The sequence below is a fragment of the Corvus moneduloides genome, chromosome 4 (genome assembly GCF_009650955.1).
Source record: "Corvus moneduloides isolate bCorMon1 chromosome 4, bCorMon1.pri, whole genome shotgun sequence".
NCBI lineage: Eukaryota > Metazoa > Chordata > Aves > Passeriformes > Corvidae > Corvus > Corvus moneduloides.
Window position 1 is genome coordinate 54,935,986 of NC_045479.1, and position 22,190 is coordinate 54,958,175.

The following is a 22,190-nucleotide window of genomic DNA, read 5'->3' on the forward strand; positions in this document are numbered from 1 at the left end:
AAATGCATGTAGGAAAAACTGCATGACTGATGTATTGTGAAGGGATAAGGGAGATTTTTGCTAAGCCCCCCAGTTGTTTCCTTGCAGGCTTCATTTCTACATTCTATCTGTAGGCTGGTTCTGGATTGGCTGTATACAAAGTGCTCAACAGGCTTGATTTTAAAAATCATGTATAAATTGAGGGCAAGAGAAAGTTCATACTGAGTTCGTGAAGATTTGTATCAATTCTTCAGCCTTTGCTCTGCAAGACTGTACAGTTCTTTTTTGTCAGTTCTTATTTTACTGTCTTTTTTCTACAGTGAATGAAATATTCATTTTCTTCCTTTTTCAAGCCTTGTAATTTATCAGAACTCAATGTGATGCGACACCACTTAAAAACAATGACGCGCCTCTCCTTTGTTTCCTAGTTGGGCCTTAGTCAGGCATTAAATTTTACTTAAGTGCAAGCTTGCATCTTGGAAGGGCTTTCATAATTTCTTTTTTGTTGTTGTTTGACAGAAAAGCTGTGTATTGTCAAGGAGTACAGAAGGCAAGCTAAACATAAATGTCTCTCTGTGTAGGTGGAAAGAGACTGGAGCTTTCAGTCTTGGGTCCCCTTTCTGCAGGAATGCCTCCTGTTCATAGAGATCTGGGGAGGTGGCTGTCAGTCCTCTCTCTATTCATAGTGCTTGAGAAGGGACAGACAGCTCTTGGGCCACACAAACACCTGTTCAAGCTTCTTTTGCCATACTTATGGTAAGATTTACCTACTGCTAGTTCTCTCCTTTTCTCATCTGTATTTGCTGCCTTTTGTTCACATTTATGCTCGATTTTTTCTGCTTCTCTGCTTTTCCTTCCCCCTCTGACTCATTTCCTCTTCAGTTTTTACTTCCCTGCCAAGATGCTTTCCATTTTCATTCTGCATGTTGCCTAGACCACAGTCTCCCGAGTCTTTGCTAATTCCCTTTTGATTAGCTTTTTATTTTATGTAGAGATTACATATACAGAAAAGAATGCTTAAAATTTAGATGATTGTTGGATGACTTCCTAGCATGATCTGAAGCTTGCATTCCAGGATTTATGCATGCTATCAAAAGTCATCTTTAGGATAATGCACAGAGCTCCTGTGCTCCAAGGCACTTCACTCATGTTAACTGGGTTCTTGAGTCAAACATGGTTCAGGTGAAGTGGTAATAACATTGTGAAGAATATGTCTACTCTGTTCTGAATCGTTTTGCCATGTTAAGAGTGAAAAATCTGTCAATAAATGGCTAATTTAATGAGTAGAACCAGTAAGAACAGGATCCCATTTCAGAAGGCTGTTGAACAGAAATGGAAAATCTTCTGAATGAAGACCGGTATAGTTCCAGTGTTGCTACCTGCCAGGAGATAATAAAATGCAGTTAAAAAAATACTGCTGTTGTTAAAGAAACACTGCAGCACAGCACCAGTATTTCAGCTTACAAAAAGGCTGATGTGTACATTACCATCAGGAATAACTGCTATTTTATGTAATCTCAGTAGTGTTATGTTAAGAGGAACATTTAGAAAACACAGGAGCTTTCCCCAAAGTGTTAACATGATTTTGGTGCTATGAACACTCAGAAAACCTTCAGTGGGGTGAGAATGCCAGGAAAACCACACTCTTCTCTCCAAACAGGTGAGATTAACTAAAACTGTGAAGGGTGCAGACCTTTTAATTCCTGTTTCTACATTCTGCATTCTTGGGTGCCAAATGACTGGGTCTGCCAGCTATTTCCTTACTGTGTACAGTCTTAGCAGCGAAAACCGACTATAGAATATATTAAGCATCTGTTCTGGAAAATCAAGATGCTTCAGTTAGAAGACATTGCAATAATTTAGAATGGAAGTAGACATTGTAATATCCTTGATCAAGATAGCTATGACAGAGGACATCTTTTTCTGAATGTATTGGGAGTTTAGCTATTTACAGTTACATTTCTGGTTTGGTGGTTTTTGAGGATTTTTTAAGTGCATGTGGTCTTCATGTATAATTGACAGACTTCCTCCTCCTCCTCCTGTCCCAATTCACTTCACACACATCCATGACAGATACAACATTTTGTAGTTTTTTATTTGCTGTAGCAGTTTTCTAGCCAACATTCTGTGGAGCAGCCGTGTGCCCTCAAACGTCTTGTGTCAGCCCCAGGAAATCCTGTGAAGGGCTTTGGCATTTCCTACGGGTGATGTTAAACCTTGCCCAATCTGCAAGTAATCTGTAGCAGGAACTGGTCCACTGCAGATGCCAAGAAAGGCCTGGGCTCTGGCACAGCAGTCAGTAGTGTGACCGTGCAGCAGCAGGGCCCTACCACAGCCTGGGCTGGATTGGTAAAGTTGTAGGCACAGGATTAAAGGAAGTGGGGGCTTTTTCACCCCTCCCTCTTTTCAGAACCTATGAGACCACATCTGATGTGGCCTGTCAGGTGTAAGAGAGGAAAAATTAACTGTCAGAGATTTTTTCAGTCACTGCTTAAAAAACTTGGCACTTTAAATGCAGATCTTGTGCTGCTTAGGTTGTATGGGGTTTTTTTTAAGTTCAGAAATCTAAGTCTGAAATGCACATTGGATCTCTCTGAAGAAGTTGTTTTTTGTTCTGTAGCTTTGCTTTCTTTGTCTTGGTGTTTCTCATCAGTTGGATTATGAGGACTCCTTTGCAGAGGGACTGTTGCATGTGTGTGGTTAATTGCCTGTTCTGAGGGCTGCTGGGGAAGGTGGTCATTGCTGTGGCTGATTTGCAATTGTCCTGCAAAGCTCCTTTCTTCTGTGCATTTCTGTGATGTTATACTGGCTGTTCCTGCTTGGTCTTCTCTGGCTCTGCCAGGTGGTTCACAGTGACTCTATTGCCACATGTTCCATTCTTCAGGGTGGAATAAAATTAAAATTATTCAGGTGAAGCTGGAGGATTTACATCTTATTAATCTTTTCTCAAGTCTTTTTATTTAAAAAGTTTTATTGTTCTTGTGTTTCATAGCATCACTAGTATGGTCTTGGAGTTTTAGATCAGTTCCCGACACCTGAAGGAATTAGCACATCCCAGGCTGCTCTTGGAAGCCATGTCCTCTGTTCAGAGGAACTCTCTGTATTTCAATCCTTGCAAGAGATGCCTATATCTGAACTAGTTACTAGAGGTTCCCTTTATTTACTGTGATGAAAATAGTCCCTTCTAGGGTATCATTCAGCTGGTGAGAGAAACTGCATACCTCAGTGGGGATCATTCGGTGGCATTCATGGGTTCAAACATCTTTATTTGATCAGGTGTCATCCCAAAAGAACTAGTCCTGGGTGTTGTTTGTTGGTTTGGCTTTTGTGAGCCCTTGAATAGGTCACTGAATAAGTGATGCAGATATTCAAGTAAAGAGAATGTCTTTCAACTTAACTGTTCCATTTTCCATTGAGGAAATACTGAAGCATGTAGCAAGAACTCTCAGATAAGACCTTGACTGGCCTTCATCCCAATCTTAGTGATCTCTTAAAAGTCAGTGCTGCTGAAGCATATGAATCTAAACTATGATGGCACACCAGAGACACCTATTGCAGGAGAGCATTTCTGATACATAAAATAGCATGTTTCATTCTGATATATATATATATATGCATGCCAAAAGTGGTTTGTCATTATTGGGGAGGGAAAGGAAGAAATGCTAGTATAGTTACCTGAAAGTTAAAATCATAGCTAAAGGGATCTTCGGTGCAATAAATGACCATTTTCTAATTTCAGTTCACTTTAGCACCATGAAAAAGTACTTTCTCTCCTACCCTAGACTACTTTTTAAAGTCAGGACCTTAACTAAAAAAATACTTTCTCTTTTTACAGTATATTCACTCATCAGGCATAATTCACAGGGTAAGTGGAAAAACATGAAAGATGTCTATATTTTGATAATGTGAGTGATGTTTGTGTATAAGCATGCTCATAAATATGCCTGAAATTCCATTTATTGGTTTTCTCTCTTGGTGCCTTTGGTTTCTTCTTCAGTGGGAACAAAAGGTGGCATGGCTATGTCAGTATAAGCTCAAGTTGCACTGAATACAGCTTAGATTTGGGGTTCCTGAATTACTTTGTGAAGTTGAGTTTTAAGTCCCCACAAGAGCAAATAGTGTCTAAATTTAGATGAATAAAAGTTTTTTCTGTATTTTTTTTTAATGAAGATTAAACTTAAAAACAATGATTAGGTTTTCTTTTAACATTATATTAGTGTTCAAAATTTTGGGGGAACCATAGAAACTGAAAATATTGTCCAAAATTATAGAACCTCAATTTTTTTTCTAAGCGAAATTAAGCATTTGATTCTTTTTGAGTCCTGTTTCTGTATAAAAGTCCACTTAAAATCACTTCTGCACTGTGAAGGAGTTCTGAATGATGCCCTTGTGGTACCAAGCAGCATATCTTCCCCCAAAACTGCATTCGAACAGAAATCATCCATTTCTAATAAAGTATCGGGAGCACCATAGAAACTGCACATTGTATAGTATCTTTAAGCTGGACACGGAAACTGTGCAAACTGAAAAAATAAGGTATTTATGGTTTTATTTTTGCAGCTGCTGGGATCATGGGCTAAACTTATCATTGCTTAGTCTTTTTTAAGGTCCCTCTGGACCCTTGAACAACTTGGTTTCATTATGGTTTTTTGCACCAAATTGTTTCTCTCCAAGGCCCCTCTGTTCTTAGAACATCTCTGTATAAAACAGGTGGATCCCTGTTTAAGTTCAGAGAGAAGATACTTCTGAAGATCTTGTGCTTAAGTGTACCAAACAAAGATTTGAAAAAGCTGAAGGAAAATGTATTTTTGACTCTGTGTGTGTGTCACTGATGTTGCAATATCATCTTAGTCCTTGCCAGTACTCTTCCCTTTGCTAAACTTTACGACTGTGGAACATCATTAGATGCCCCTAAGGTGGCTTAAGAGACTTGAGGGAATACTTTTTTCATGTTGCAGTTCTATTGACTTTCTTAGGAAATTGATTTTTCCAGAGAAGAGAGCTTGGAGTTTTATGTAATATCTTGTTTGTTTCCTTCAGTACTCCTTCTATCAGGATAAGGAACCTTTATAATGCATATTTTGATATGCAACATGTACAATCCAGAACTATATATGTGAATTGTTAACCTTGTGGTGTTATTATTAAATGCAACAGGTTTATGTCCAAACCCCACTCATAGAAAAATGAGTGAATTCCTTCAGTGGCAAGTATTTTCCTGACTTCTAGCAGAAAAACAAACAAACAAACAAAACAGTTTGGTTTTTCTTGGGGAGAAAAGATACTGGAAAAAAGCCAAACATATGCAAGTTTGTGTCCTTGTTTGTGTTATTTGTTATGACATCATTTTACCTGTTGCTGTTCAAAATAGTTACATAAAAACTATAAAACCAGAAAGAAGGCAAAGAATGAGTACTTTATTGTCTTTCTGTAAAATAAAAAGAAAATTAACATTCATTTCAAATTTGATTGCAGGATCTAAAGCCTGGAAACTTGGCAGTAAATGAAGACTGTGAATTGAAGGTAAGGTATGTTTATTTGCAAAACCAGTCAGATGTGTTAGAAGACAGAAAACAACAGGTGCAGCAGCTGTAGACATGCTGGCTGGTTTCAGCATTGGGCCAGGCTTTTTGTTCTTGAATCACAATTGGCCTGTACATCCTCACAACATGGAATTTGAACGAGGGCTTTTGTGTCCTGATGTGTAAGGACACATTAGATCTTATGGCCAGGGTTTCCCCCCTAAAAGAGACATAAGAGTTTATGGGAGTGATTTGGTTATGTGAGAATTTCAGCTTTGAATAAATAGAAAAGTCTAATTCTACAAGCTGGGAGATACAGAAGAGCAAAGGTTGTGAAGGACACCCTTAATTGAATAAAATAAAAGGTGATGTAAAGCAGTACAAAAGTTTTTTTTAGCATACAGCATACAAACTACATACTTGCATGTAGCCATTGTAATACAACTTTTTGGTCTTTGGAGACTGACCTGAATGTTCCAGGCTCCTGTGATTTTAGAGTTTTCCTATCTAACACAAAAAGCCATTGACTTTTCCTGGCTTGTAGGTAGGCCAAATGGTGAGTGGATCCCAGGGTGATGGGAAAAGAGGAAAATCTAAAAAAAGCAGTTGTATATGGTTGTCTTCCCTCCCACCCCCAGCTGCACAATTATATTTTGAGATGCAGGCCAGGTCTAAGACATTCTTTCATAATACAGTCTCCTGATGTGTATCTGCTCATTTAACACATTTTTTTTCCGCACACTCTCCAAGTCAGTTTATGCAGGCACAGGATCAAGTTGCCAGGGGTAGTCCAACCATTTTCCCCCATGTTTGTGCACTCGGCAGCTTTCCTTGCATCAACTCCAGTGACAGTGAGGCTGTAGGCAAGTTGGAACAATTCCTTGAATGGCTAATTAATTAGTAGGCTATTAGTTCTGTTTTTCACAATGAGGTCTCTGGCTCCTTCATCTGATGCTCTCAACTCCTACATAGGTATCAGAAAAGTGACAGTGCAGGGTGCATGAGTGGAAATCACTGCCCTCTCTGTAGTCTCAAAGTTACAAGTTATTTTTGCTGCAGTTACTGAAGCAAGTTAGGAAAATTAAGTTTGCTGAGTCAAAGGGGAGCCATCCTTGAGGAGCTATGGGGAATTGGCTCATTCTTTCATAACTCACAAATTATAAAAAGGATTTTCAAACTTGCTCTGAAAATTACTGTGGAAGTTCCAGCTGAAAAGTTGAAGATTAGAGAGTGAGAATAAAAGTTTTATATGAAGATAGTTGTTGAAATGGTACCAGGTTAATATTAAGTACAAATAGGATACGCTTGTTCCTGAGCTCAATGAACATGTGAATGAAAATAAATCATGAAATTAAAACATAATACACAAAAATTCTTGCTGTCATTTTCTACTTTTACAAATATACAAAACCAAATTGTATTGTAGCTGTTTCCAACTCTACATGTCTCAAGCCTTGGTAGATAAAATGCCTAAAAGACTGCGACAGAATAGACCGTACCACATCTGGCTTTGACCTATTACATAAATTTTTTTTCTTTTTCTTCCACCCTCCCTGCTATCTTACTGGGAAAATATAATGTGTGCTGAATATGTAGAATATGTAGAATAAATTGGAAAGCCATATATAAAAGTGTATTTTGCCACTACAAATATTTTGAGTCTAGTAAATATACCCTTCAGTACCCAAAGAATCAGCCACAATTAAGTGCATTTAATTGGTACAAATAAAAATGTCTCCCTTTGCATTCTATTTCTGTTTTTAAATTGATTGGTAATCAGTAGTTAGGAGGAAAACAAGGAAATGATATTTCAAGTATGGCAATAAAGATAAGCCATAACATTTTGTAGTCTTGATTTGTGACTGAAAATATAACTTTCCTCTTTGTTAGTGCCAGGGAATGATGAAACTATCCTGAAATACTTTAGAATGTTTAATTGCAGAGAGCATTACAAAAACATGACTCTTGATATAAGAATGCTCAGGTGTCCCTAGTAAAAACTCCTGCCTGTCAATAAACATATGCAGCCTGATTCACATGGCAACCTCTGGCTGGTCATGCAAATCTTCATATTTAGTTGTCTGTGTGTGACCATGATTTATCTTCAATAGAACTTTACTTACCCAAGCCTCCTACTTTTTATTAGAAGCATGAACTTTCCAATAAGTACAAACAGATTGTTGTTCCAGTAGTGGAATTTTCTTGCTGTTGGCTGCATCTTTTGATGGTCCATAGAGGTGGGCCTTCTTAAGGCAAATTTTGTAGAAGTTCACAAAAGGCCATAACATTCAGTTTTAGTCTTGCTGCTGTACACATTGCTATATCTAGAGAGAAATAGCTGAGAACCTTAGAAATAAGCTGAATTGTGCATAGCACTTTAAACAAAATTGCACTGATCTTGCATTTTTTACAAAAGGTTGCTCTGTAGTTGATGCTGGAGGTTGGAGAAGACTTGGTGGGACTAAGTGATAGTAATTCCCTACTCTTGTTGCAGATTTTCAGTGTGACCTAGAGGACATCTTCCTTTGTATGAGTTACTCATAAAGTAGAAATAACAATACCTTTTTACTTCAGAATTTTGTTGGAACACAGTCTTGAATAATTGTGCCACCTGGGATGTAAGAGCAATTGACACTGTCTAAAATGGGTGCTGTTCTTTTAGCTGTAACTTGATACAATGGTGACTCTGTGGTCAGGGAATTTTTTGCATTGAATGTGTCCAGTATCTTTTTAATTAATAAGTTAATAATTTATTATTTTCTTTAATGGTCTTACAACTTTTGATGGTGCTATAGCAGTATGTAACTTAAAAAAAAATTATTCAAACCTCTGTGCTACCTCTGTCTTGATTTTTAAAATGAGAACAAGGCACTTCAATGAGAAAAATATACAAAAATAAACTAATCTCTGCAGATTGCTCCAATTTTTTTTTCCTTACAGTTGTAAAGAACTGTATGAACTAGATAACGAGCTGTCTGATCTGAATGTTCTTTGTGCTTCCACTACAGATTCTGGATTTTGGATTGGCAAGGCATACAGACAGTGAGATGACCGGCTATGTGGTTACAAGATGGTACAGAGCCCCAGAGGTCATACTTAACTGGATGCATTATACTCAGACAGGTCAGTGTCTCTTTAGAAGTATCTTAACAGAGCTGAAGCATTCACTGAATCAGGTGATACATAAACAAGACTTTGTTTCTGAAATTAAAGAGAAATTGGAGGTGGAAATGACAATATAATTATGCATAATTTCCTTGTAGATAAATTGCAGGTAATCATGAGTTTAGGGGTTTTTTATGTATGTTTTCTGAGAGTAACAGAAAGTGCCAAGGTGATTAGAAAAAGATTATTTAAATTATACAGATGTGACGGTCTGGTCTCTGTTCTTGTGTTCCTCTAAATGTGTGGTGATTTTAACTCAGACAGGGGAAAATGGCAAATGGAGGGAATTCAAATAACACTAAGATAGCTATGGAAGTTTTTGAAAGCTTCGCATGTGCTTCTGCCTGTTACTGAGAAACTCATTCTGCATATTATGAGATTATCTCCAGTTTGCTCATTAGAAAGTCTGGTGGTTTTACTTGTGCTATTCATCATACTTGGCAAGGCACACATTTATTTTATAACAGGCTATAAAGGTAATTTTTATACTTCTTTAAAATACGTTTTAAATTAAATTTTATGCACATTTAAATGAACAAGGTAATGTGCCTCTTGGTCTTTTTTTCAGTTGACATCTGGTCTGTAGGTTGTATAATGGCTGAGATGATAACGGGGAGACCTCTGTTCAAGGGAAATGATCGTATCCTTCAGTGAATTTATGATACTGATGTAAGAAAATTATGAGAGGTTCTTATGTGATACAGTAAGTGTTCAAAAACTGATGAGTATAAATTGATATTAATAGTAAAATTCCTTGCACCTTTCTCATTAAATCATTCTTTCATATCTGTACCACTTTTGCACACCTGCCAATTAAAATTTGTATTACTGATTTTTTTCAGTAGAAGTGATATTTGAGTCACCTCTCAAATCATCAAGTAAAAGGCTCTGTGGTAATAGAAAACCTATGTTTTTTGGGTTTTTTTGTGCCTGCAATACATGTATTGATTATTCAGATACTCTAATACTTTTGGACTGATTTTTATCTAAAAATACAGAATGGGCCTGATAATATTAGAAAATTTTGCAGATGATTCAGTTATGTGTTCCCAAATTATAGGATATTTTCTTTGCCTTTTCTAAGAAAAAATGGAGAACTTTCATCTTTTATAAATCTTCTGTTCAGTCATTGAATTAAGATTTTTGCATTATTCTCCAACAGCGAAGAAATGCATTATTTTTGCAGGATGCTTAATTTTCTAATGGTGAAAGACTTTGTTCCTTATTTCTGGTATTCAGATCTGGACCAACTCACAGAAATAATGAAAATAACAGGTACACCAACTCAAGATTTTGTTCAAAAATTGCACAGTCAAGATGTGAGTATTCTGCTTTGTCAGTTGGTTTTCCATGTCTTAATTTTACTTTAAGCCATACTCAGTTCTTTGACAGTCTGAGATAATACGTATTGACTACTGATATGGTCCCTGATAGTCCCTCTCTGCCTTGAAATGCTTTGTGCACCCACAATAGCTACTGGAGATGGGGGATGAAATGACAGAAAGTTATCAGAACATTATTTATGTATTTCAAGATTCCAGTGTTTACCATATAAACAGCTGAGCTGATACATTGCAGCTTTTATTGTAAAGCTACTGAAAGCATGAAGATATTCAGAAAACCCGGTTGTTTGCAAATGTCTCTTTCCTGTTCTTACGTTAGTGTCCTTCTAGTATCCTGAAGCCCTTACTATAAAGGACCTAAATTTATTCATTAGACTAACTGTACAATTTAAATATTAAGGAACTACTGTATAAGGTTCACTTCTAGAGATTGCTGTAAACTCACTATGACATTCTTTCAAATAATTCATACATATTTATTTGAATAAATATATTAAAAAAGGAGCACTAATAATTAAAGCTTTCCATTGTAATTTCTAAATCATGGTTTTAAAGCTCGATTAAAAAAAATTCCATTCAGGAAGAGGGTGAATAGCATCAGAAAAAATGCATTTGTACAATTTGCTGTCAAAATATTGTTTGTTGGGGAAGATGGAACAGGAAAACCTTGGAAATATGATTGCCTGACAAAAGATTTTGGGAATATGAAAACTACAGGCAACATCGAAATGAAAGCCACTTTTGAAATACCAGGTCTTAGTTACTGAACAACTAGAAAACAATGGTATGGCCACTGAAGTAATCCCCTCTTGATTGAACAATACCCTCTGCTTGCAAACAGGTCCAAGGGTCAGAGCAGACCCTACTAGCTCAGCAGAAGGGGTCCAAAGAGTAGTTTTTAGAAGTTAAGATGTAACACTCTATGGTAATATAAGAACTCTTATAGGCTGTATGTAAATGCTATAGGATTTGTATCTTGTACTAGATTGGTTAGTGACAATTAGAATATTCTGTACAGAAGATGATTTATTGTATTGTAACCAGGACTTCTATTCATTCTCACTTCTATTCATTCTCACTTCCATTCTCTCTTCTATTCTCTATTCCTCTCTTCCACTTCTACTCTTACTTCCACTCTTGCTCTTACACCCTCTCTCTTTCTCTCACCTGCTTACTCTCTTGGGCCTGCTCAGAGCTGAGTCAGGCAGCTCTGAGCAGTGCCCCTATACCCACGCCCTTTACAATAAACTGACTGTGTCCCGAGACCTGCCTATAGAGATCTCCATCCGTCTCCGTCCCGACCGAACTCACCCAGTAACCTACAGTCTGGCGCCCACCGTGATTGCCGAGCCCACACCCAGCACCTGCAGCCTGGTGCACAACGTGATTGAACGCCCGGTTCAGCTTTCTCCATCTGTAGGACTCTTCTCCATGGACGGTAGCTAAAAGACCAGTTATAGCCACCTAGAACGTGTCGTGAGCACGGCATACCGATGCTGCGCATCGTAATAGCTGGAGCTCTGTAATTCTGCTGAGGCAGCCTTCGAGCACGGGGATTACCTGGAGCTCTTGGAGGCAATTGCCTGGCAGTCCTCGAGCACGGGCCGCCACTGCTGCGCAGCGGCCCCCTGGAGCTCTTAGAGGAGGTCTGCCGTATCACCCCTCGAGCACGGACACGCTGCTAAGCAGTACTGACCGGAGCTCTGCGGAGGGAAATCTGCCGCACGACCCGAGCACAGGCGAGTAGTGCTGAGCACCGCCTGCACTGGAGCTCGCAGTGCGGACCCACCCGTGAGGTCCTGAGCACGGAAAGCCGTTGCCAAGCGACGCCTGAAACCGGAGCTCTGGGAAAGGACCGAAAAGCGGTGTCCTGAGTGCTGAGTGGAGTGCCTGGCCAGCCCCCCACGACAGACATCTGAGTAAGGACGCAGCTCCTGCGACATCACCTAAGTGAGTATCATACTGGTCTAAAAAATGGGACAAACCCACTCTGCCCATGACAGAGATCTCTATAAGCAACTTAAGCATTTACTTATAAGTTCTGGTCCAAGTCAGTTGCCTAAACATGAGCTAAAAAATCTTCTAGAATGGACCCGACTCAATTTCCCAAATGCTGACCGTTCAGCCGTCTTTACAAGAGACTTTTGGGACACAGTTGGAGTTAAACTCTTTAATAATATCTCCTACCGGGATATGGCAGCCGCGCAGCTGCTCCCAGCTTGCAGAGCGCTGGTAGAGCTGTTTGCTGCGGTGGCGCCGCCTGCAGCAGTCACCCCGCCGACCCCAGCTCCGGCTGCTAGTCCGCCCCTTGCCGTCGCGAGCCCGCAGCGGAGCATGGCCCCCGCCCCTCCGCCGGACCCCGTGGCTCCGATACCCGCGGTCCGGCTGACTCGCGCCGCCCCGCCCCCTGCGCTCGATGCCCCCGCGCCCGTTACCCCGGCCCCAGCCACCCCACCGGACCCTACGGCCCCTCCCGCCATCCCGTTCCTCCCCGCGGCCCCCGCGGCCCCCGCGGCCCCCACCCTCAGTGCCAGCGTCTCCGCGGCCCCGCCCCTTGCCCCTGCCCCCCCGTCCCCCCCCCCCCCGGTTCCGTCACCGCGGCTCCACCCCCCCCTGCTGCTGTCACTGCTACCCCACCCCCCGCTGCTGACATCATGATGGCCCTGCCCCCCGGCGGTACCCCGGCGGGGCCAGCGCCTACCCCCCTGCTACCTACGGGTGTTACCCCTCCCCCAGCCGCGCCGGTTATGGCCATGGCTGCCATCATAGCCGGCCCCCCCCAAAGCCAAGCGGCGACCCTTCTTCCAGCCCCCCAGGTCCCCCCCCCCACACGGCGCCGATGATAGCCATTGTTCCATCCGCGTCCGCCGCTGCTGCATCTTCACAGTCCCCTGCCGCTCCCGAAACACTGGTGCCCAGAGCGCCGGCTACGGCCGCGCTGCTGTCTCCGGCACCCCCTGTGCACGTTATCACAGGCACCCTACCCCCCCACCCTGCCGTTCAAGCGCACACAGCACGCCCCGAGCGGTCGCCCAGCCCCGTGGCAGCACAGACGCCTGTATCTACTCCCGCCCCTGCCGCCGTTTCTGTGCCGTTCCCCGATCCCGGCACACCACCGCTTGCGCTGGGAGCGCCCCAGCTCCACGAGCCACTTGGTCCCGGTGCCGCGCTGCCTGCACGGAGGTCTGCAGTCTCCCCCGTGCCTGCCCCTGCTCCAGCTCCGCCTCCCGGCACCGCCGCTCCGCCACCACCCACCCCAGCCCAGCCTACAAGCTTCCAGCAGCAGCACGCCGCGACCACAGCCCCAGCCCCTGGTTCTGCAGTCCTGCCGTCTCCCGCTCCGCCTGAACCATCCGCCACGCGGGCTGCGGCCATTACATCCTGCCGCGCGGACCTGATGATGCAACATGCGCATGCGCAATCGCTGCAACATACGCATGCGCGATTGCTGCAACTCCCGGGACCAGCCGCGCATCCAGCCGCGCATCCTCCTCGCCCGCCGCCACCGAGATCGGCTGCGCCACTCCCGAGCTCTGCTGTGTCATCATCGCTGCCCCTGCCGGGTCCCATCCCCGCGCCGCAGCCGCCTCTGCCGGGGTCCCCCGACACCGTACAGCCGTATCCCTCCGCCGCCCAGCCGTATCCCTCCGCGCAGCTCAGCTCCGCCTCAGAAGCCGCGAACAGGGGGGGAACGCAGAGCAGTGATGCAACTCCAGTGGCAGGGGAGACGGAGAGCCCCCCTGCCGGAGCTGATGCTTTAAATCTAACACAAGTAAACTCTGAAAAGCAGCCAGATTTGTTTGCAATAAGCCCCAGAGTCCCGCCAGCGAGCGACGGGAATCTTGCAACCCAGAAAGAGAAAATGAGTTCTGAAAGTTTGTCAGCGCTACCTTCTGAATCAAAAAATCCTCCAAAGTGCTCAGATTATTCTAAATTAACAGATTGCCATGAAATAAGACCCCAAATCTATAAAGATGAAAGTCTTAGTCTATTAACTAAGCCTGTGATAGCTAGCCAACAGCCTGACAGTCCTAAAACGTGGGCTGCTATCCACACTCTCGAAATTAAAGAACTAAAAAGTGCTGTAAGATACAGTGGTATTTGCTCACCGTATTTTAAACAACTGCCAAAAAGTACCCTAAAAGGAACACATCGAACTTTAAAACGCATTTTAAATCAACAGAAAGGGGGAGAAGCCCAGGATACACCTCAAAGGAGGTTGAATAAGGCTTTGTATGTTTATAATTTTTTGAATAGCTCTGCAGAAGAGCCTGATCCCCCCATCTTCAGACACTTCTTAAACAACAAAAAAGCAAAACTGAAGGAGCACCCCCTAGTTTTAATTAAGAATTTAGCATCAGGAAAAATAGAAAGACCTTATGATCTTATAATGTGGGGAAAGGGATTTGCATGTCTCTCCACAGGTGAAGGAACCAAGTGGATTCCGGCAAAGAACATGAAGCTGTACCATGCATCAAAGCCCACTGTCGGTTCCACTTCAGGCAGTGACCCCACGAGTGGAAGCCGAGAAGCCAGCACTGAAATGTGAACTAGGCAGAACCACTGAGAGAAGATTGTCTGCCAGAAACAGCTCAAGAAAAGAATAGAGTTTTAGCATTATTTGTGTAGATGCATGTTGCTTTTAATCTTATGTTTTAGTTTTTGTAATGAAACTTTACCTGTAAATCAACCAAAGACAAATGTCTGGGTTACTTTAGCCAAATCTGCAGGCTCCGATACCATCTGTCTATCTGACACAAGCCCTGACAAACCTTTTTCAACCTGTTTAGTTGGAATGCCTTTTCCAGAAGGTTTTGGTAATGTTATTCTTGATAAGTATTCCATATGATGATAATCACATTTCTCCAACTTCCAGCCATAAACACCAAACTTATATTGATTATCTTTTATTAGCACATGGGCATGGCTGTGAAGATTTTGAAGGATTATGCTGTATGAACTTATCCAATCATTCTGTTTCCATTCACAAACAGTTACAAAACCTAAGGGACCTAGCTAACCAAATTACAACAGATAACTCGTCCTGGCTAGACAGTTTGTTTGATGGTTGGAGCTTTGCACCTTGGCTAAGGGAACTCTGTAAAATAGGCTTGATTATTCTAGTAGTAATAATTATAGTTTTAGTAGCAGTACCTTGTATACTTCAGTGTGTGCAAAAAATGACGAGTAGGACTATGTCTAATATCTTAATTGTCCATCGAAAAGGGGGAGATGTTGGGGAAGATGGAACAGGAAAACCTTGGAAATATGATTGCCTGACAAAAGATTTTGGGAATATGAAAACTACAGGCAACATCGAAATGAAAGCCACTTTTGAAATACCAGGTCTTAGTTACTGAACAACTAGAAAACAATGGTATGGCCACTGAAGTAATCCCCTCTTGATTGAACAATACCCTCTGCTTGCAAGCAGGGTCCAAGGGTCAGAGCAGACCCTACTAGCTCAGCAGAAGGGGTCCAAAGAGTAGTTTTTAGAAGTTAAGATGTAACACTCTATGGTAATATAAGAACTCTTATAGGCTGTATGTAAATGCTATAGGATTTGTATCTTGTATTAGATTGGTTAGTGACAATTAGAATATTCAGTACAGAAGATGATTTATTGTATTGTAACCAGGACTTCAGACTCTTCTATACATTCTCACTTCTATTCCTTACTTCACTTCCATTCTATTCTCTTGCTCTTGCTCTTACACTCTCTCTCTCTCACCCACTTACTCTCCTGCTTACTCTCTTGGGCCTGCTCAGAGCTGAGTCTAGCAGCTCTGAGCAGTGCCCCAATACCCACGCCTTTACAATAAACCGACTGTGTCCCAAGACCTGCTTATAGAGATCCATTCGTCTCCGTCTCCGTCTCTGGCCACACCTGTAACCTACAATTGTTGAGTTACCTATTAAGCATATAGTTAATGTTGTCACATTACAGAGGTAGCAAAGATCTAATTTAATATCCATGTTTCTTTTAAGGCAAAAAACTATATCAAAAGCCTTCCAAAAGTCCAGAAGAAAGATTTTGCATCCATCTTGAAGTATGCAAATCCTTTGGGTAAGACGGTTTGTGTGGATGTTCACAGCTTGTTCTTGTGTTTGCATTGGAGGCAGCTGCAGTATCAGTCCTGTGACAGGTGATGTGATGGTTCTTGTGCTATTCTGTCTCTTGCTTTCCATAATTCATACTTGTGATTGTAGCGGCTGAACTTTGCCAATTTTAAACCTTGCCAGGAATCAGTTGTTTCTTAGAAACAACAACAACAAAAAAAGTATTTTGTAATTTGGGTTTCAATCTAGCACCTGCTCATTGGTTTTACTTGAGCAATTTTCTCAAGAGCCCTGGCAGATTAAGTATATGTAATAAAACATTCTCTGTACTGTATTTGAACTATAATTCTGAAAGCTCAATCTGATCTGCAGTCGAAATACAAGAAAATGGAAAGCTGACATTTTAGTAATGGAATTAATACATCCTGAGAAACATCTGTGCATTCCTGAGAAGCACTAGCTTGGATTTGATAGATATAAACAGCCAGAAGAGCATTCCAAGTGTGCATAACTGTGACATGACCTGAGGCAGCCAGAGCTCTGAAATGACTCTCCCTAAGCATTATCAATTCCCCAATGACCTAAACACTCCCAAAGTCAGTTTTGTTAGAATATTAATTAGGATAATTTAATTTTCTCAATTTAAGAAGTTAAAATTTTAGGTTCAGATACAGTAGAAATAAATCTGATTAATAAACAACTTACTGCATGGTTAGCTCAGTGACATTCTCAGCTACAGCAAGCTACACATTTCCATTTAGTTTTTAGGATGTCTCTCCTTATCATTTCTGTGGCCATCTATCTGGCTGTTTCTGGTCTGGGATAGGAGTTTAAAGAGAATATATGTGGCAAGCAGGAGGTGAAGCATCCTATCCCACGCTTCTACCTCTACTTCCTTTCAGCGGCTCCAAACCCAAGAGCATCCTTTCAGGACAGAAAAACAGAAAATAAATCATTCATCAGACCTGTTTACACTAGTCCATTTTGACAGTCTAGCAATGGATCTGATCCAAAATCCACAGGAGGGAAACACATGAAATTTTAATGGATTGTTTTGGCTGAGGTTAAAACCACGTAGCAGATAAAATCAGCTCAGATTCTGAGCATGGACGACTAACTTGTCTTCGTGAACTTCAGAGTGTACTTGGTTTGGATTCGGTGACACAGAGCGCAGTTCTCGTTCGCTGTTCACCTGTTCATTCAGCTGCCGTCAGGGGGTGATGGACCTTAGAACCACAGTGAGTGGCAGTGATTGACGACACCTGGGAAAGCCCCAAGCACAGCGGTCCTGTAGCCAGAAGCTGGGAAGTCATTAGCTGAGATGTTTTCTGTACTGCATACAGAAGCAACAGAACACCTCTGCATTGCATCAGGCTTTGTACACATCCCAGCTTGCTCACAACACTGTCATGCAAAGGGGCCCACACTGGCTATCACTGGACACCCAATGATTCTGCTTTATAACTCCATGTATTTATTTGAAATACCTCCAGGGCAATATTACTGTGTACAAGTGAAATCAGGTGTGTGATTTGAATACACTGTTGGTTTTCTGTGCAATAGCTCTAAACCTTTTGGAGAAGATGCTGGTGCTGGATGCAGAGAAGCGAGTCACGGCCGCTGAGGCTTTGATGCATCCTTACTTTGAACCAATTCATGATCCTGAGGAAGAAATTGAAGCTGAGAAATATGACGACACATTTGATAATATGGATCTTCCACTAGATGAGTGGAAGCGTGAGTTTAATTTTGTGATGTTTCCAAAAATAACCAGTTTGAAAGGCCAAGCAGAAATAAAAATGTTCTCCTTTACAAATTAACTTCTCTGCTTTTTATCGAACAGAGTAAATAGACACCTTTAAGAAAAAGAAATGCTACTGATAAGCCAGTGTTCCTCTTATCAAGTCTTTGTGAAAGGATCTCCAAAGGTTTCTTCTCTGCTTCCTAACAGAGGCTGTCCTCCATTTCCTTAATGTTTCTGTCCTCACATCTTCTGCAACATAGAAAAGCAACCATTTCTCTAACTTGCCTTCCAGTGGATAGGGCAGGTGAACAGATTGCATGTTGCCTCTATAGGACTGCAGTGGTTGCTGGCCTGAAAGTTAAATTCTCAGAGAGAGAAAAAACATATCTGTGTCAGCAGAGATTTAAGTCTAATCTTATTTTCATCTAAGGTCAGAGGTTTGTATTTTGGCTTTTAAGAGAGGACCTGACTTTTAAATCTAATGTGCTCAGTAGCTCTTGCTGAGAATATTGCCCACTATACTCAAAAGTCAGTGCTCACATCCCTTTGAAAGCACCTGTACCATTTCAGTATTGGGCTACTTTTTCAAATCTGAAATGGCGAAAAAATGGTCCTTGATTCCCTTACTTTTTGTACACTTCCTCTCTTTTTGCCTGAAGAGGTCTCTCTCTTCCTGAGCTAGATCAGAGCCCAGCCATGCCAAAGTTGTACCTTGCTCATTCATGTTTGTGCAGCTCCTTTTCTCATTAGACCATACCAATGCTATGTCTGTTCTGTTGTTTTGCAGGCATTACATATAAAGAGATACTGAACTTCAAGCCACCACAGACATCGGATTCAAAGGAGACAGCAGTGTAATTGTGTGGCTCAGTATTTTCAGAACTCTGAGGAAGGCAGAAAAGTTGTAAATGTTTGTGACACTTCAGGTGTATAAAACTTTTTATAAATAAACTCTGTGTAATCTGTTTCATCTGCACTGTAAGAAAGAGCAATGTCCTTTACTCTGCATGTGGAAGTTGGTGCCTTTGGGAGTAGCATTTCAAACATATCCAGAAACTTATTTCTGCCTACAACTTCTTCCTTCTGCACAACAGGACTCAGACTGCAATAACCTGGTGCTATCACCAAAAGAGCAGGACTAATTCTTCAACTCAGAGATCAGAAGAGTACAAATTACCACCCCAAGCAAGCTACACAGTATGTCAGAGATCTGCTGGGACTGCTCTCCCAAGGCCACTGAACCGTCTTGAATGCAAGGAGTATTCATGTGACTTCCTCTGGAATATTTCACTTTGCTGAGATGCCTGGGAAGGCTAATCATCTTCTGTTACCTCAGGCACTGCAGTGGGTAGCAGAGACACAGCCCAAATGAATGCCTGCCTCCCCTGTCCTGTGTGAGTGGAAGAGAACCTCAGAAGTGTTGATGTCCTAGATTTTTTTCAAAATAACCAGCACAGCAGGACAAAATTTCATAAACTCACTAGGTGAACAGTCACTGGATATATAATCACTGTATAATATTTTTCTCTAAATACAGTGCATTTTCTTTGTATAGTAGACTAGGGATCAAGGATTTCCAGGGAGAAATTCTTCAGATTTTCTGAAGTTTTGTAAGCTCTCTAACATCTTAGTATTGAAATTATCTCAGACAATGTACTGGTTATAGAATCAGCAGTGCTGATTTGAAAACTAAAGCTGCATGTGGGTCACTGTCTAGAAAATGAAATGAGGACCAAAATGATACACTGCAGCTCTTCATCAGGAATACCTGCAGCAAGCTGTTCTTTTCACAGTATACAAAGCTATTACCAGGTAAAGAATAATAATTATTCCTATTTTTTACCCTTTTGAACTCACATGGAAAAACCTTCAGACCTTCTATTGAGAGGTACCTTGGCAAAAGGAGTCAGCTTCCTGATGGGATAGATTGATTAGATGCTTCGTGAGTTCCTCTTACTGTCCTGTTACTGTATTTTCCTAGGTGCTTTGTTTGTAAGGGTCCCTGAGGTGGGAAAAAGAATTGGCAACAATTGGGAAAAAGAAATTCTTTGTGAAGAATTTCTGTGTGAAATTGCTTGTCTTTCTAAAGGTAGTGTCTTTACAATTGACTGTTTGGATGTGGGTTATTCCCAGTGTAATACACTGTGGTGTGTTAGTACTGAATGAAATGAATGTGAAAGAAGACATTTGATATTAGCAGGTAGTAACTGGAAAAAAAGAAGAAATTACTTGAGGGTTTTTTGCTTTAATATCCTATATAAACCATAAGTTTAATAAAGGCACAGTTACTTTATTTCTTTCAATGAATGTTTGAATTAAACACCTGTAAATATTAGTGTTTGTTTAAAAATTGTTTGTGACGAGCGTTGATTAGCTGAGGTGGACACCTAGAGAGACTAAATAGTAACAGAAACCTTAAATTCATGTATTTGACAAGTCATTAAAAACTACAGTTTCAGGAATGTGTGGAAAAAAAGGCAAAGAATGTGAATTGAATAAAAAGGTTTTTCCAAACTACAGGTTCCTCACAGAGGAAGGCACACTTGATAGTCATACCCCATTTTGCACTATGGACTATGCTTGGTCTACACTTCTATGTTAAATAGAAACTTTGATTTTTACAGAATAGATGTTTTCTCTTAGGATCATGCTCTGTGGTCCTCTTAAAAGTCATGGGAGAAAAGTGCCTATTGGAATTAGTGGTGTTGGCAGACCCAGTCAGTGGGAAATGAAAAATGTCAAACACTTACTTGAAAATGCTGCCTCTATATTTTAAATGGATTTCAACATCCTAAATTGTAGAAAATGCCTGAAGTCTGGAGATAATGCAGATGGCTCAAATGTTACTCAGACTCAGAGGGAGCATTTTTTTAATTGAAAAACTGCTTTGCATTTTCTTCCTAAAGGCCAACGCTTCAGTGGGCATTTCCACAAAGTCAAGCGCTGAAATCCTCCATTGGCTGTGGTTACCTTTGCCCTCTCTTGATTTTAACTTAGCATTGGAGAAGCAGCCAGCACACGTGAGAAAGACATAAGAAGATAATAGTTTTTCTTGGTAGTGGAGAAATACAGAACTCTTAAAGTAACTGAAGACCTTGGTGCATATGTCAGCAAAGACAGAAGTACTGCTGTGCCATTAGCAAACAGCAAAGGCAACTTCAAGTTGGTCAAGCAGTTTCTCTGAAGAGATTGAATTCTGCAGAAATGGCTCCGGATGACAGTAGAGCTCATTAAAAGAACTGTGAGGTGAAAGCAGAAATAATTTGCAGCAGAAGCAGCTGCTACTCCAAAGGGAGAGAGCAGTTCCTGTGTTTTTATTTGCTATTCTTACTGGTGCTAAGCAACTCAGGTATAAGAACTCAATTTCTGTTTGCCTTAAAAGAGAAATGTAAATACATTCTGCATGTACATGAAATGTGTTGTGACAAATAAAGGTTGGGAGTTTGTTTTTTGACACAATAATGGTCTTATCTTTCCCGTATGTACTCCCAAATGTATAGTCAGTACTGAAAATATTTTTGGTAAAGGGTGCTATATGAAGTAGGGTATGAAAGGGTACCTACTAGTAGTGTAGGTACATTTCATGCAATATTGGCTGCTGACGTAGTTTCTTTTGGAAGTTAGTCAGATGCTAATCTTTCTCTTATTTTCCAAACTTGGGAGTTATCAAAGAGCTGATCTGACTGTACTACTGCCACCAAATTATTTCTTAACAGCTTCTTGGATTTCACCAGGCATCTCTGCTTTGTTCTGAAGGACAGGATTTTGGTCCTTAAATGCAGTTGCATTTCTCAGCCTGATTTTAAAAGCCAAAGATTGATGGTCATCAAGCATGTACATCTCTGAGTCGGACAGCGAAGTTTGAGTTAACAGTGTTCCAGAAGGATATATGAGGCTCACATGTTCCCTGACTGTTTCAGGGAGCAAGATTGTCCCCTTAAGTATTAGTCTTTGTTGCATTGAAGACTCATCAAATGCCAAATTTTGATAATGCGGTGTTGCGGGCCAGATGTGGTTCACAACTTCCTTTTTTGACTATTTTCTCTTGTTTTAAACAGGATATTACTGAGGTACATGCTAATGTGTCCTGCAAAATGTGCTCAGAAGATGCACTTTGTTTTTGATTTGGAATTACTGGGCATATGAGCTGGGTGGGGTTCTTTGAATTTCCTACTTTCTGATCTGCTGTTCAAAAACGAATACCAGATGCTTCTGGTCTGTTTCAGCTAAGGTTGTCAGAGAATGAAGCATCTGTTAGATGCTATCAGTCCCTGGATCTTGGTATAAAATAGCCATGTGTTTTGACAGTCCCTGTAGGTACCACAGAAAAGAATAGGGGCTCAAAACACCTGCTGTCCCTGCTGATTAATTCTCCAT

At 41.2% G+C, this 22,190-nt stretch overlaps 1 protein-coding gene across 4 annotated transcripts in view; it reads left to right on the forward strand.

Moving 5' to 3' along the window:
* The window catches only part of MAPK12 (mitogen-activated protein kinase 12), a 38,518-nt gene extending 17,246 nt beyond the window's left edge, over positions 1-21,272 (forward strand). For 2 of the 4 annotated variants that reach the window (XM_032107137.1, XM_032107138.1), the window contains exons 5-12: positions 3,815-3,844; positions 5,455-5,502; positions 8,510-8,624; positions 9,235-9,306; positions 9,906-9,985; positions 15,998-16,076; positions 17,633-17,806; positions 18,601-21,272. In XM_032107137.1, coding sequence (XP_031963028.1) covers positions 3,815-3,844; positions 5,455-5,502; positions 8,510-8,624; positions 9,235-9,306; positions 9,906-9,985; positions 15,998-16,076; positions 17,633-17,806; positions 18,601-18,671 — 669 coding nt within the window. In that variant the 3' untranslated portion in view covers positions 18,672-21,272. Of the gene's footprint in view, positions 1-3,814; positions 3,845-5,454; positions 5,503-8,509; positions 8,625-9,234; positions 9,307-9,905; positions 9,986-15,997; positions 16,156-17,632; positions 17,807-18,600 lie in introns of those variants that run through there. The other 2 variants (XM_032107141.1, XM_032107140.1) reach the window with 2 other exon arrangements.
* The last annotated feature ends 918 nt before the right edge of the window (positions 21,273-22,190 follow it).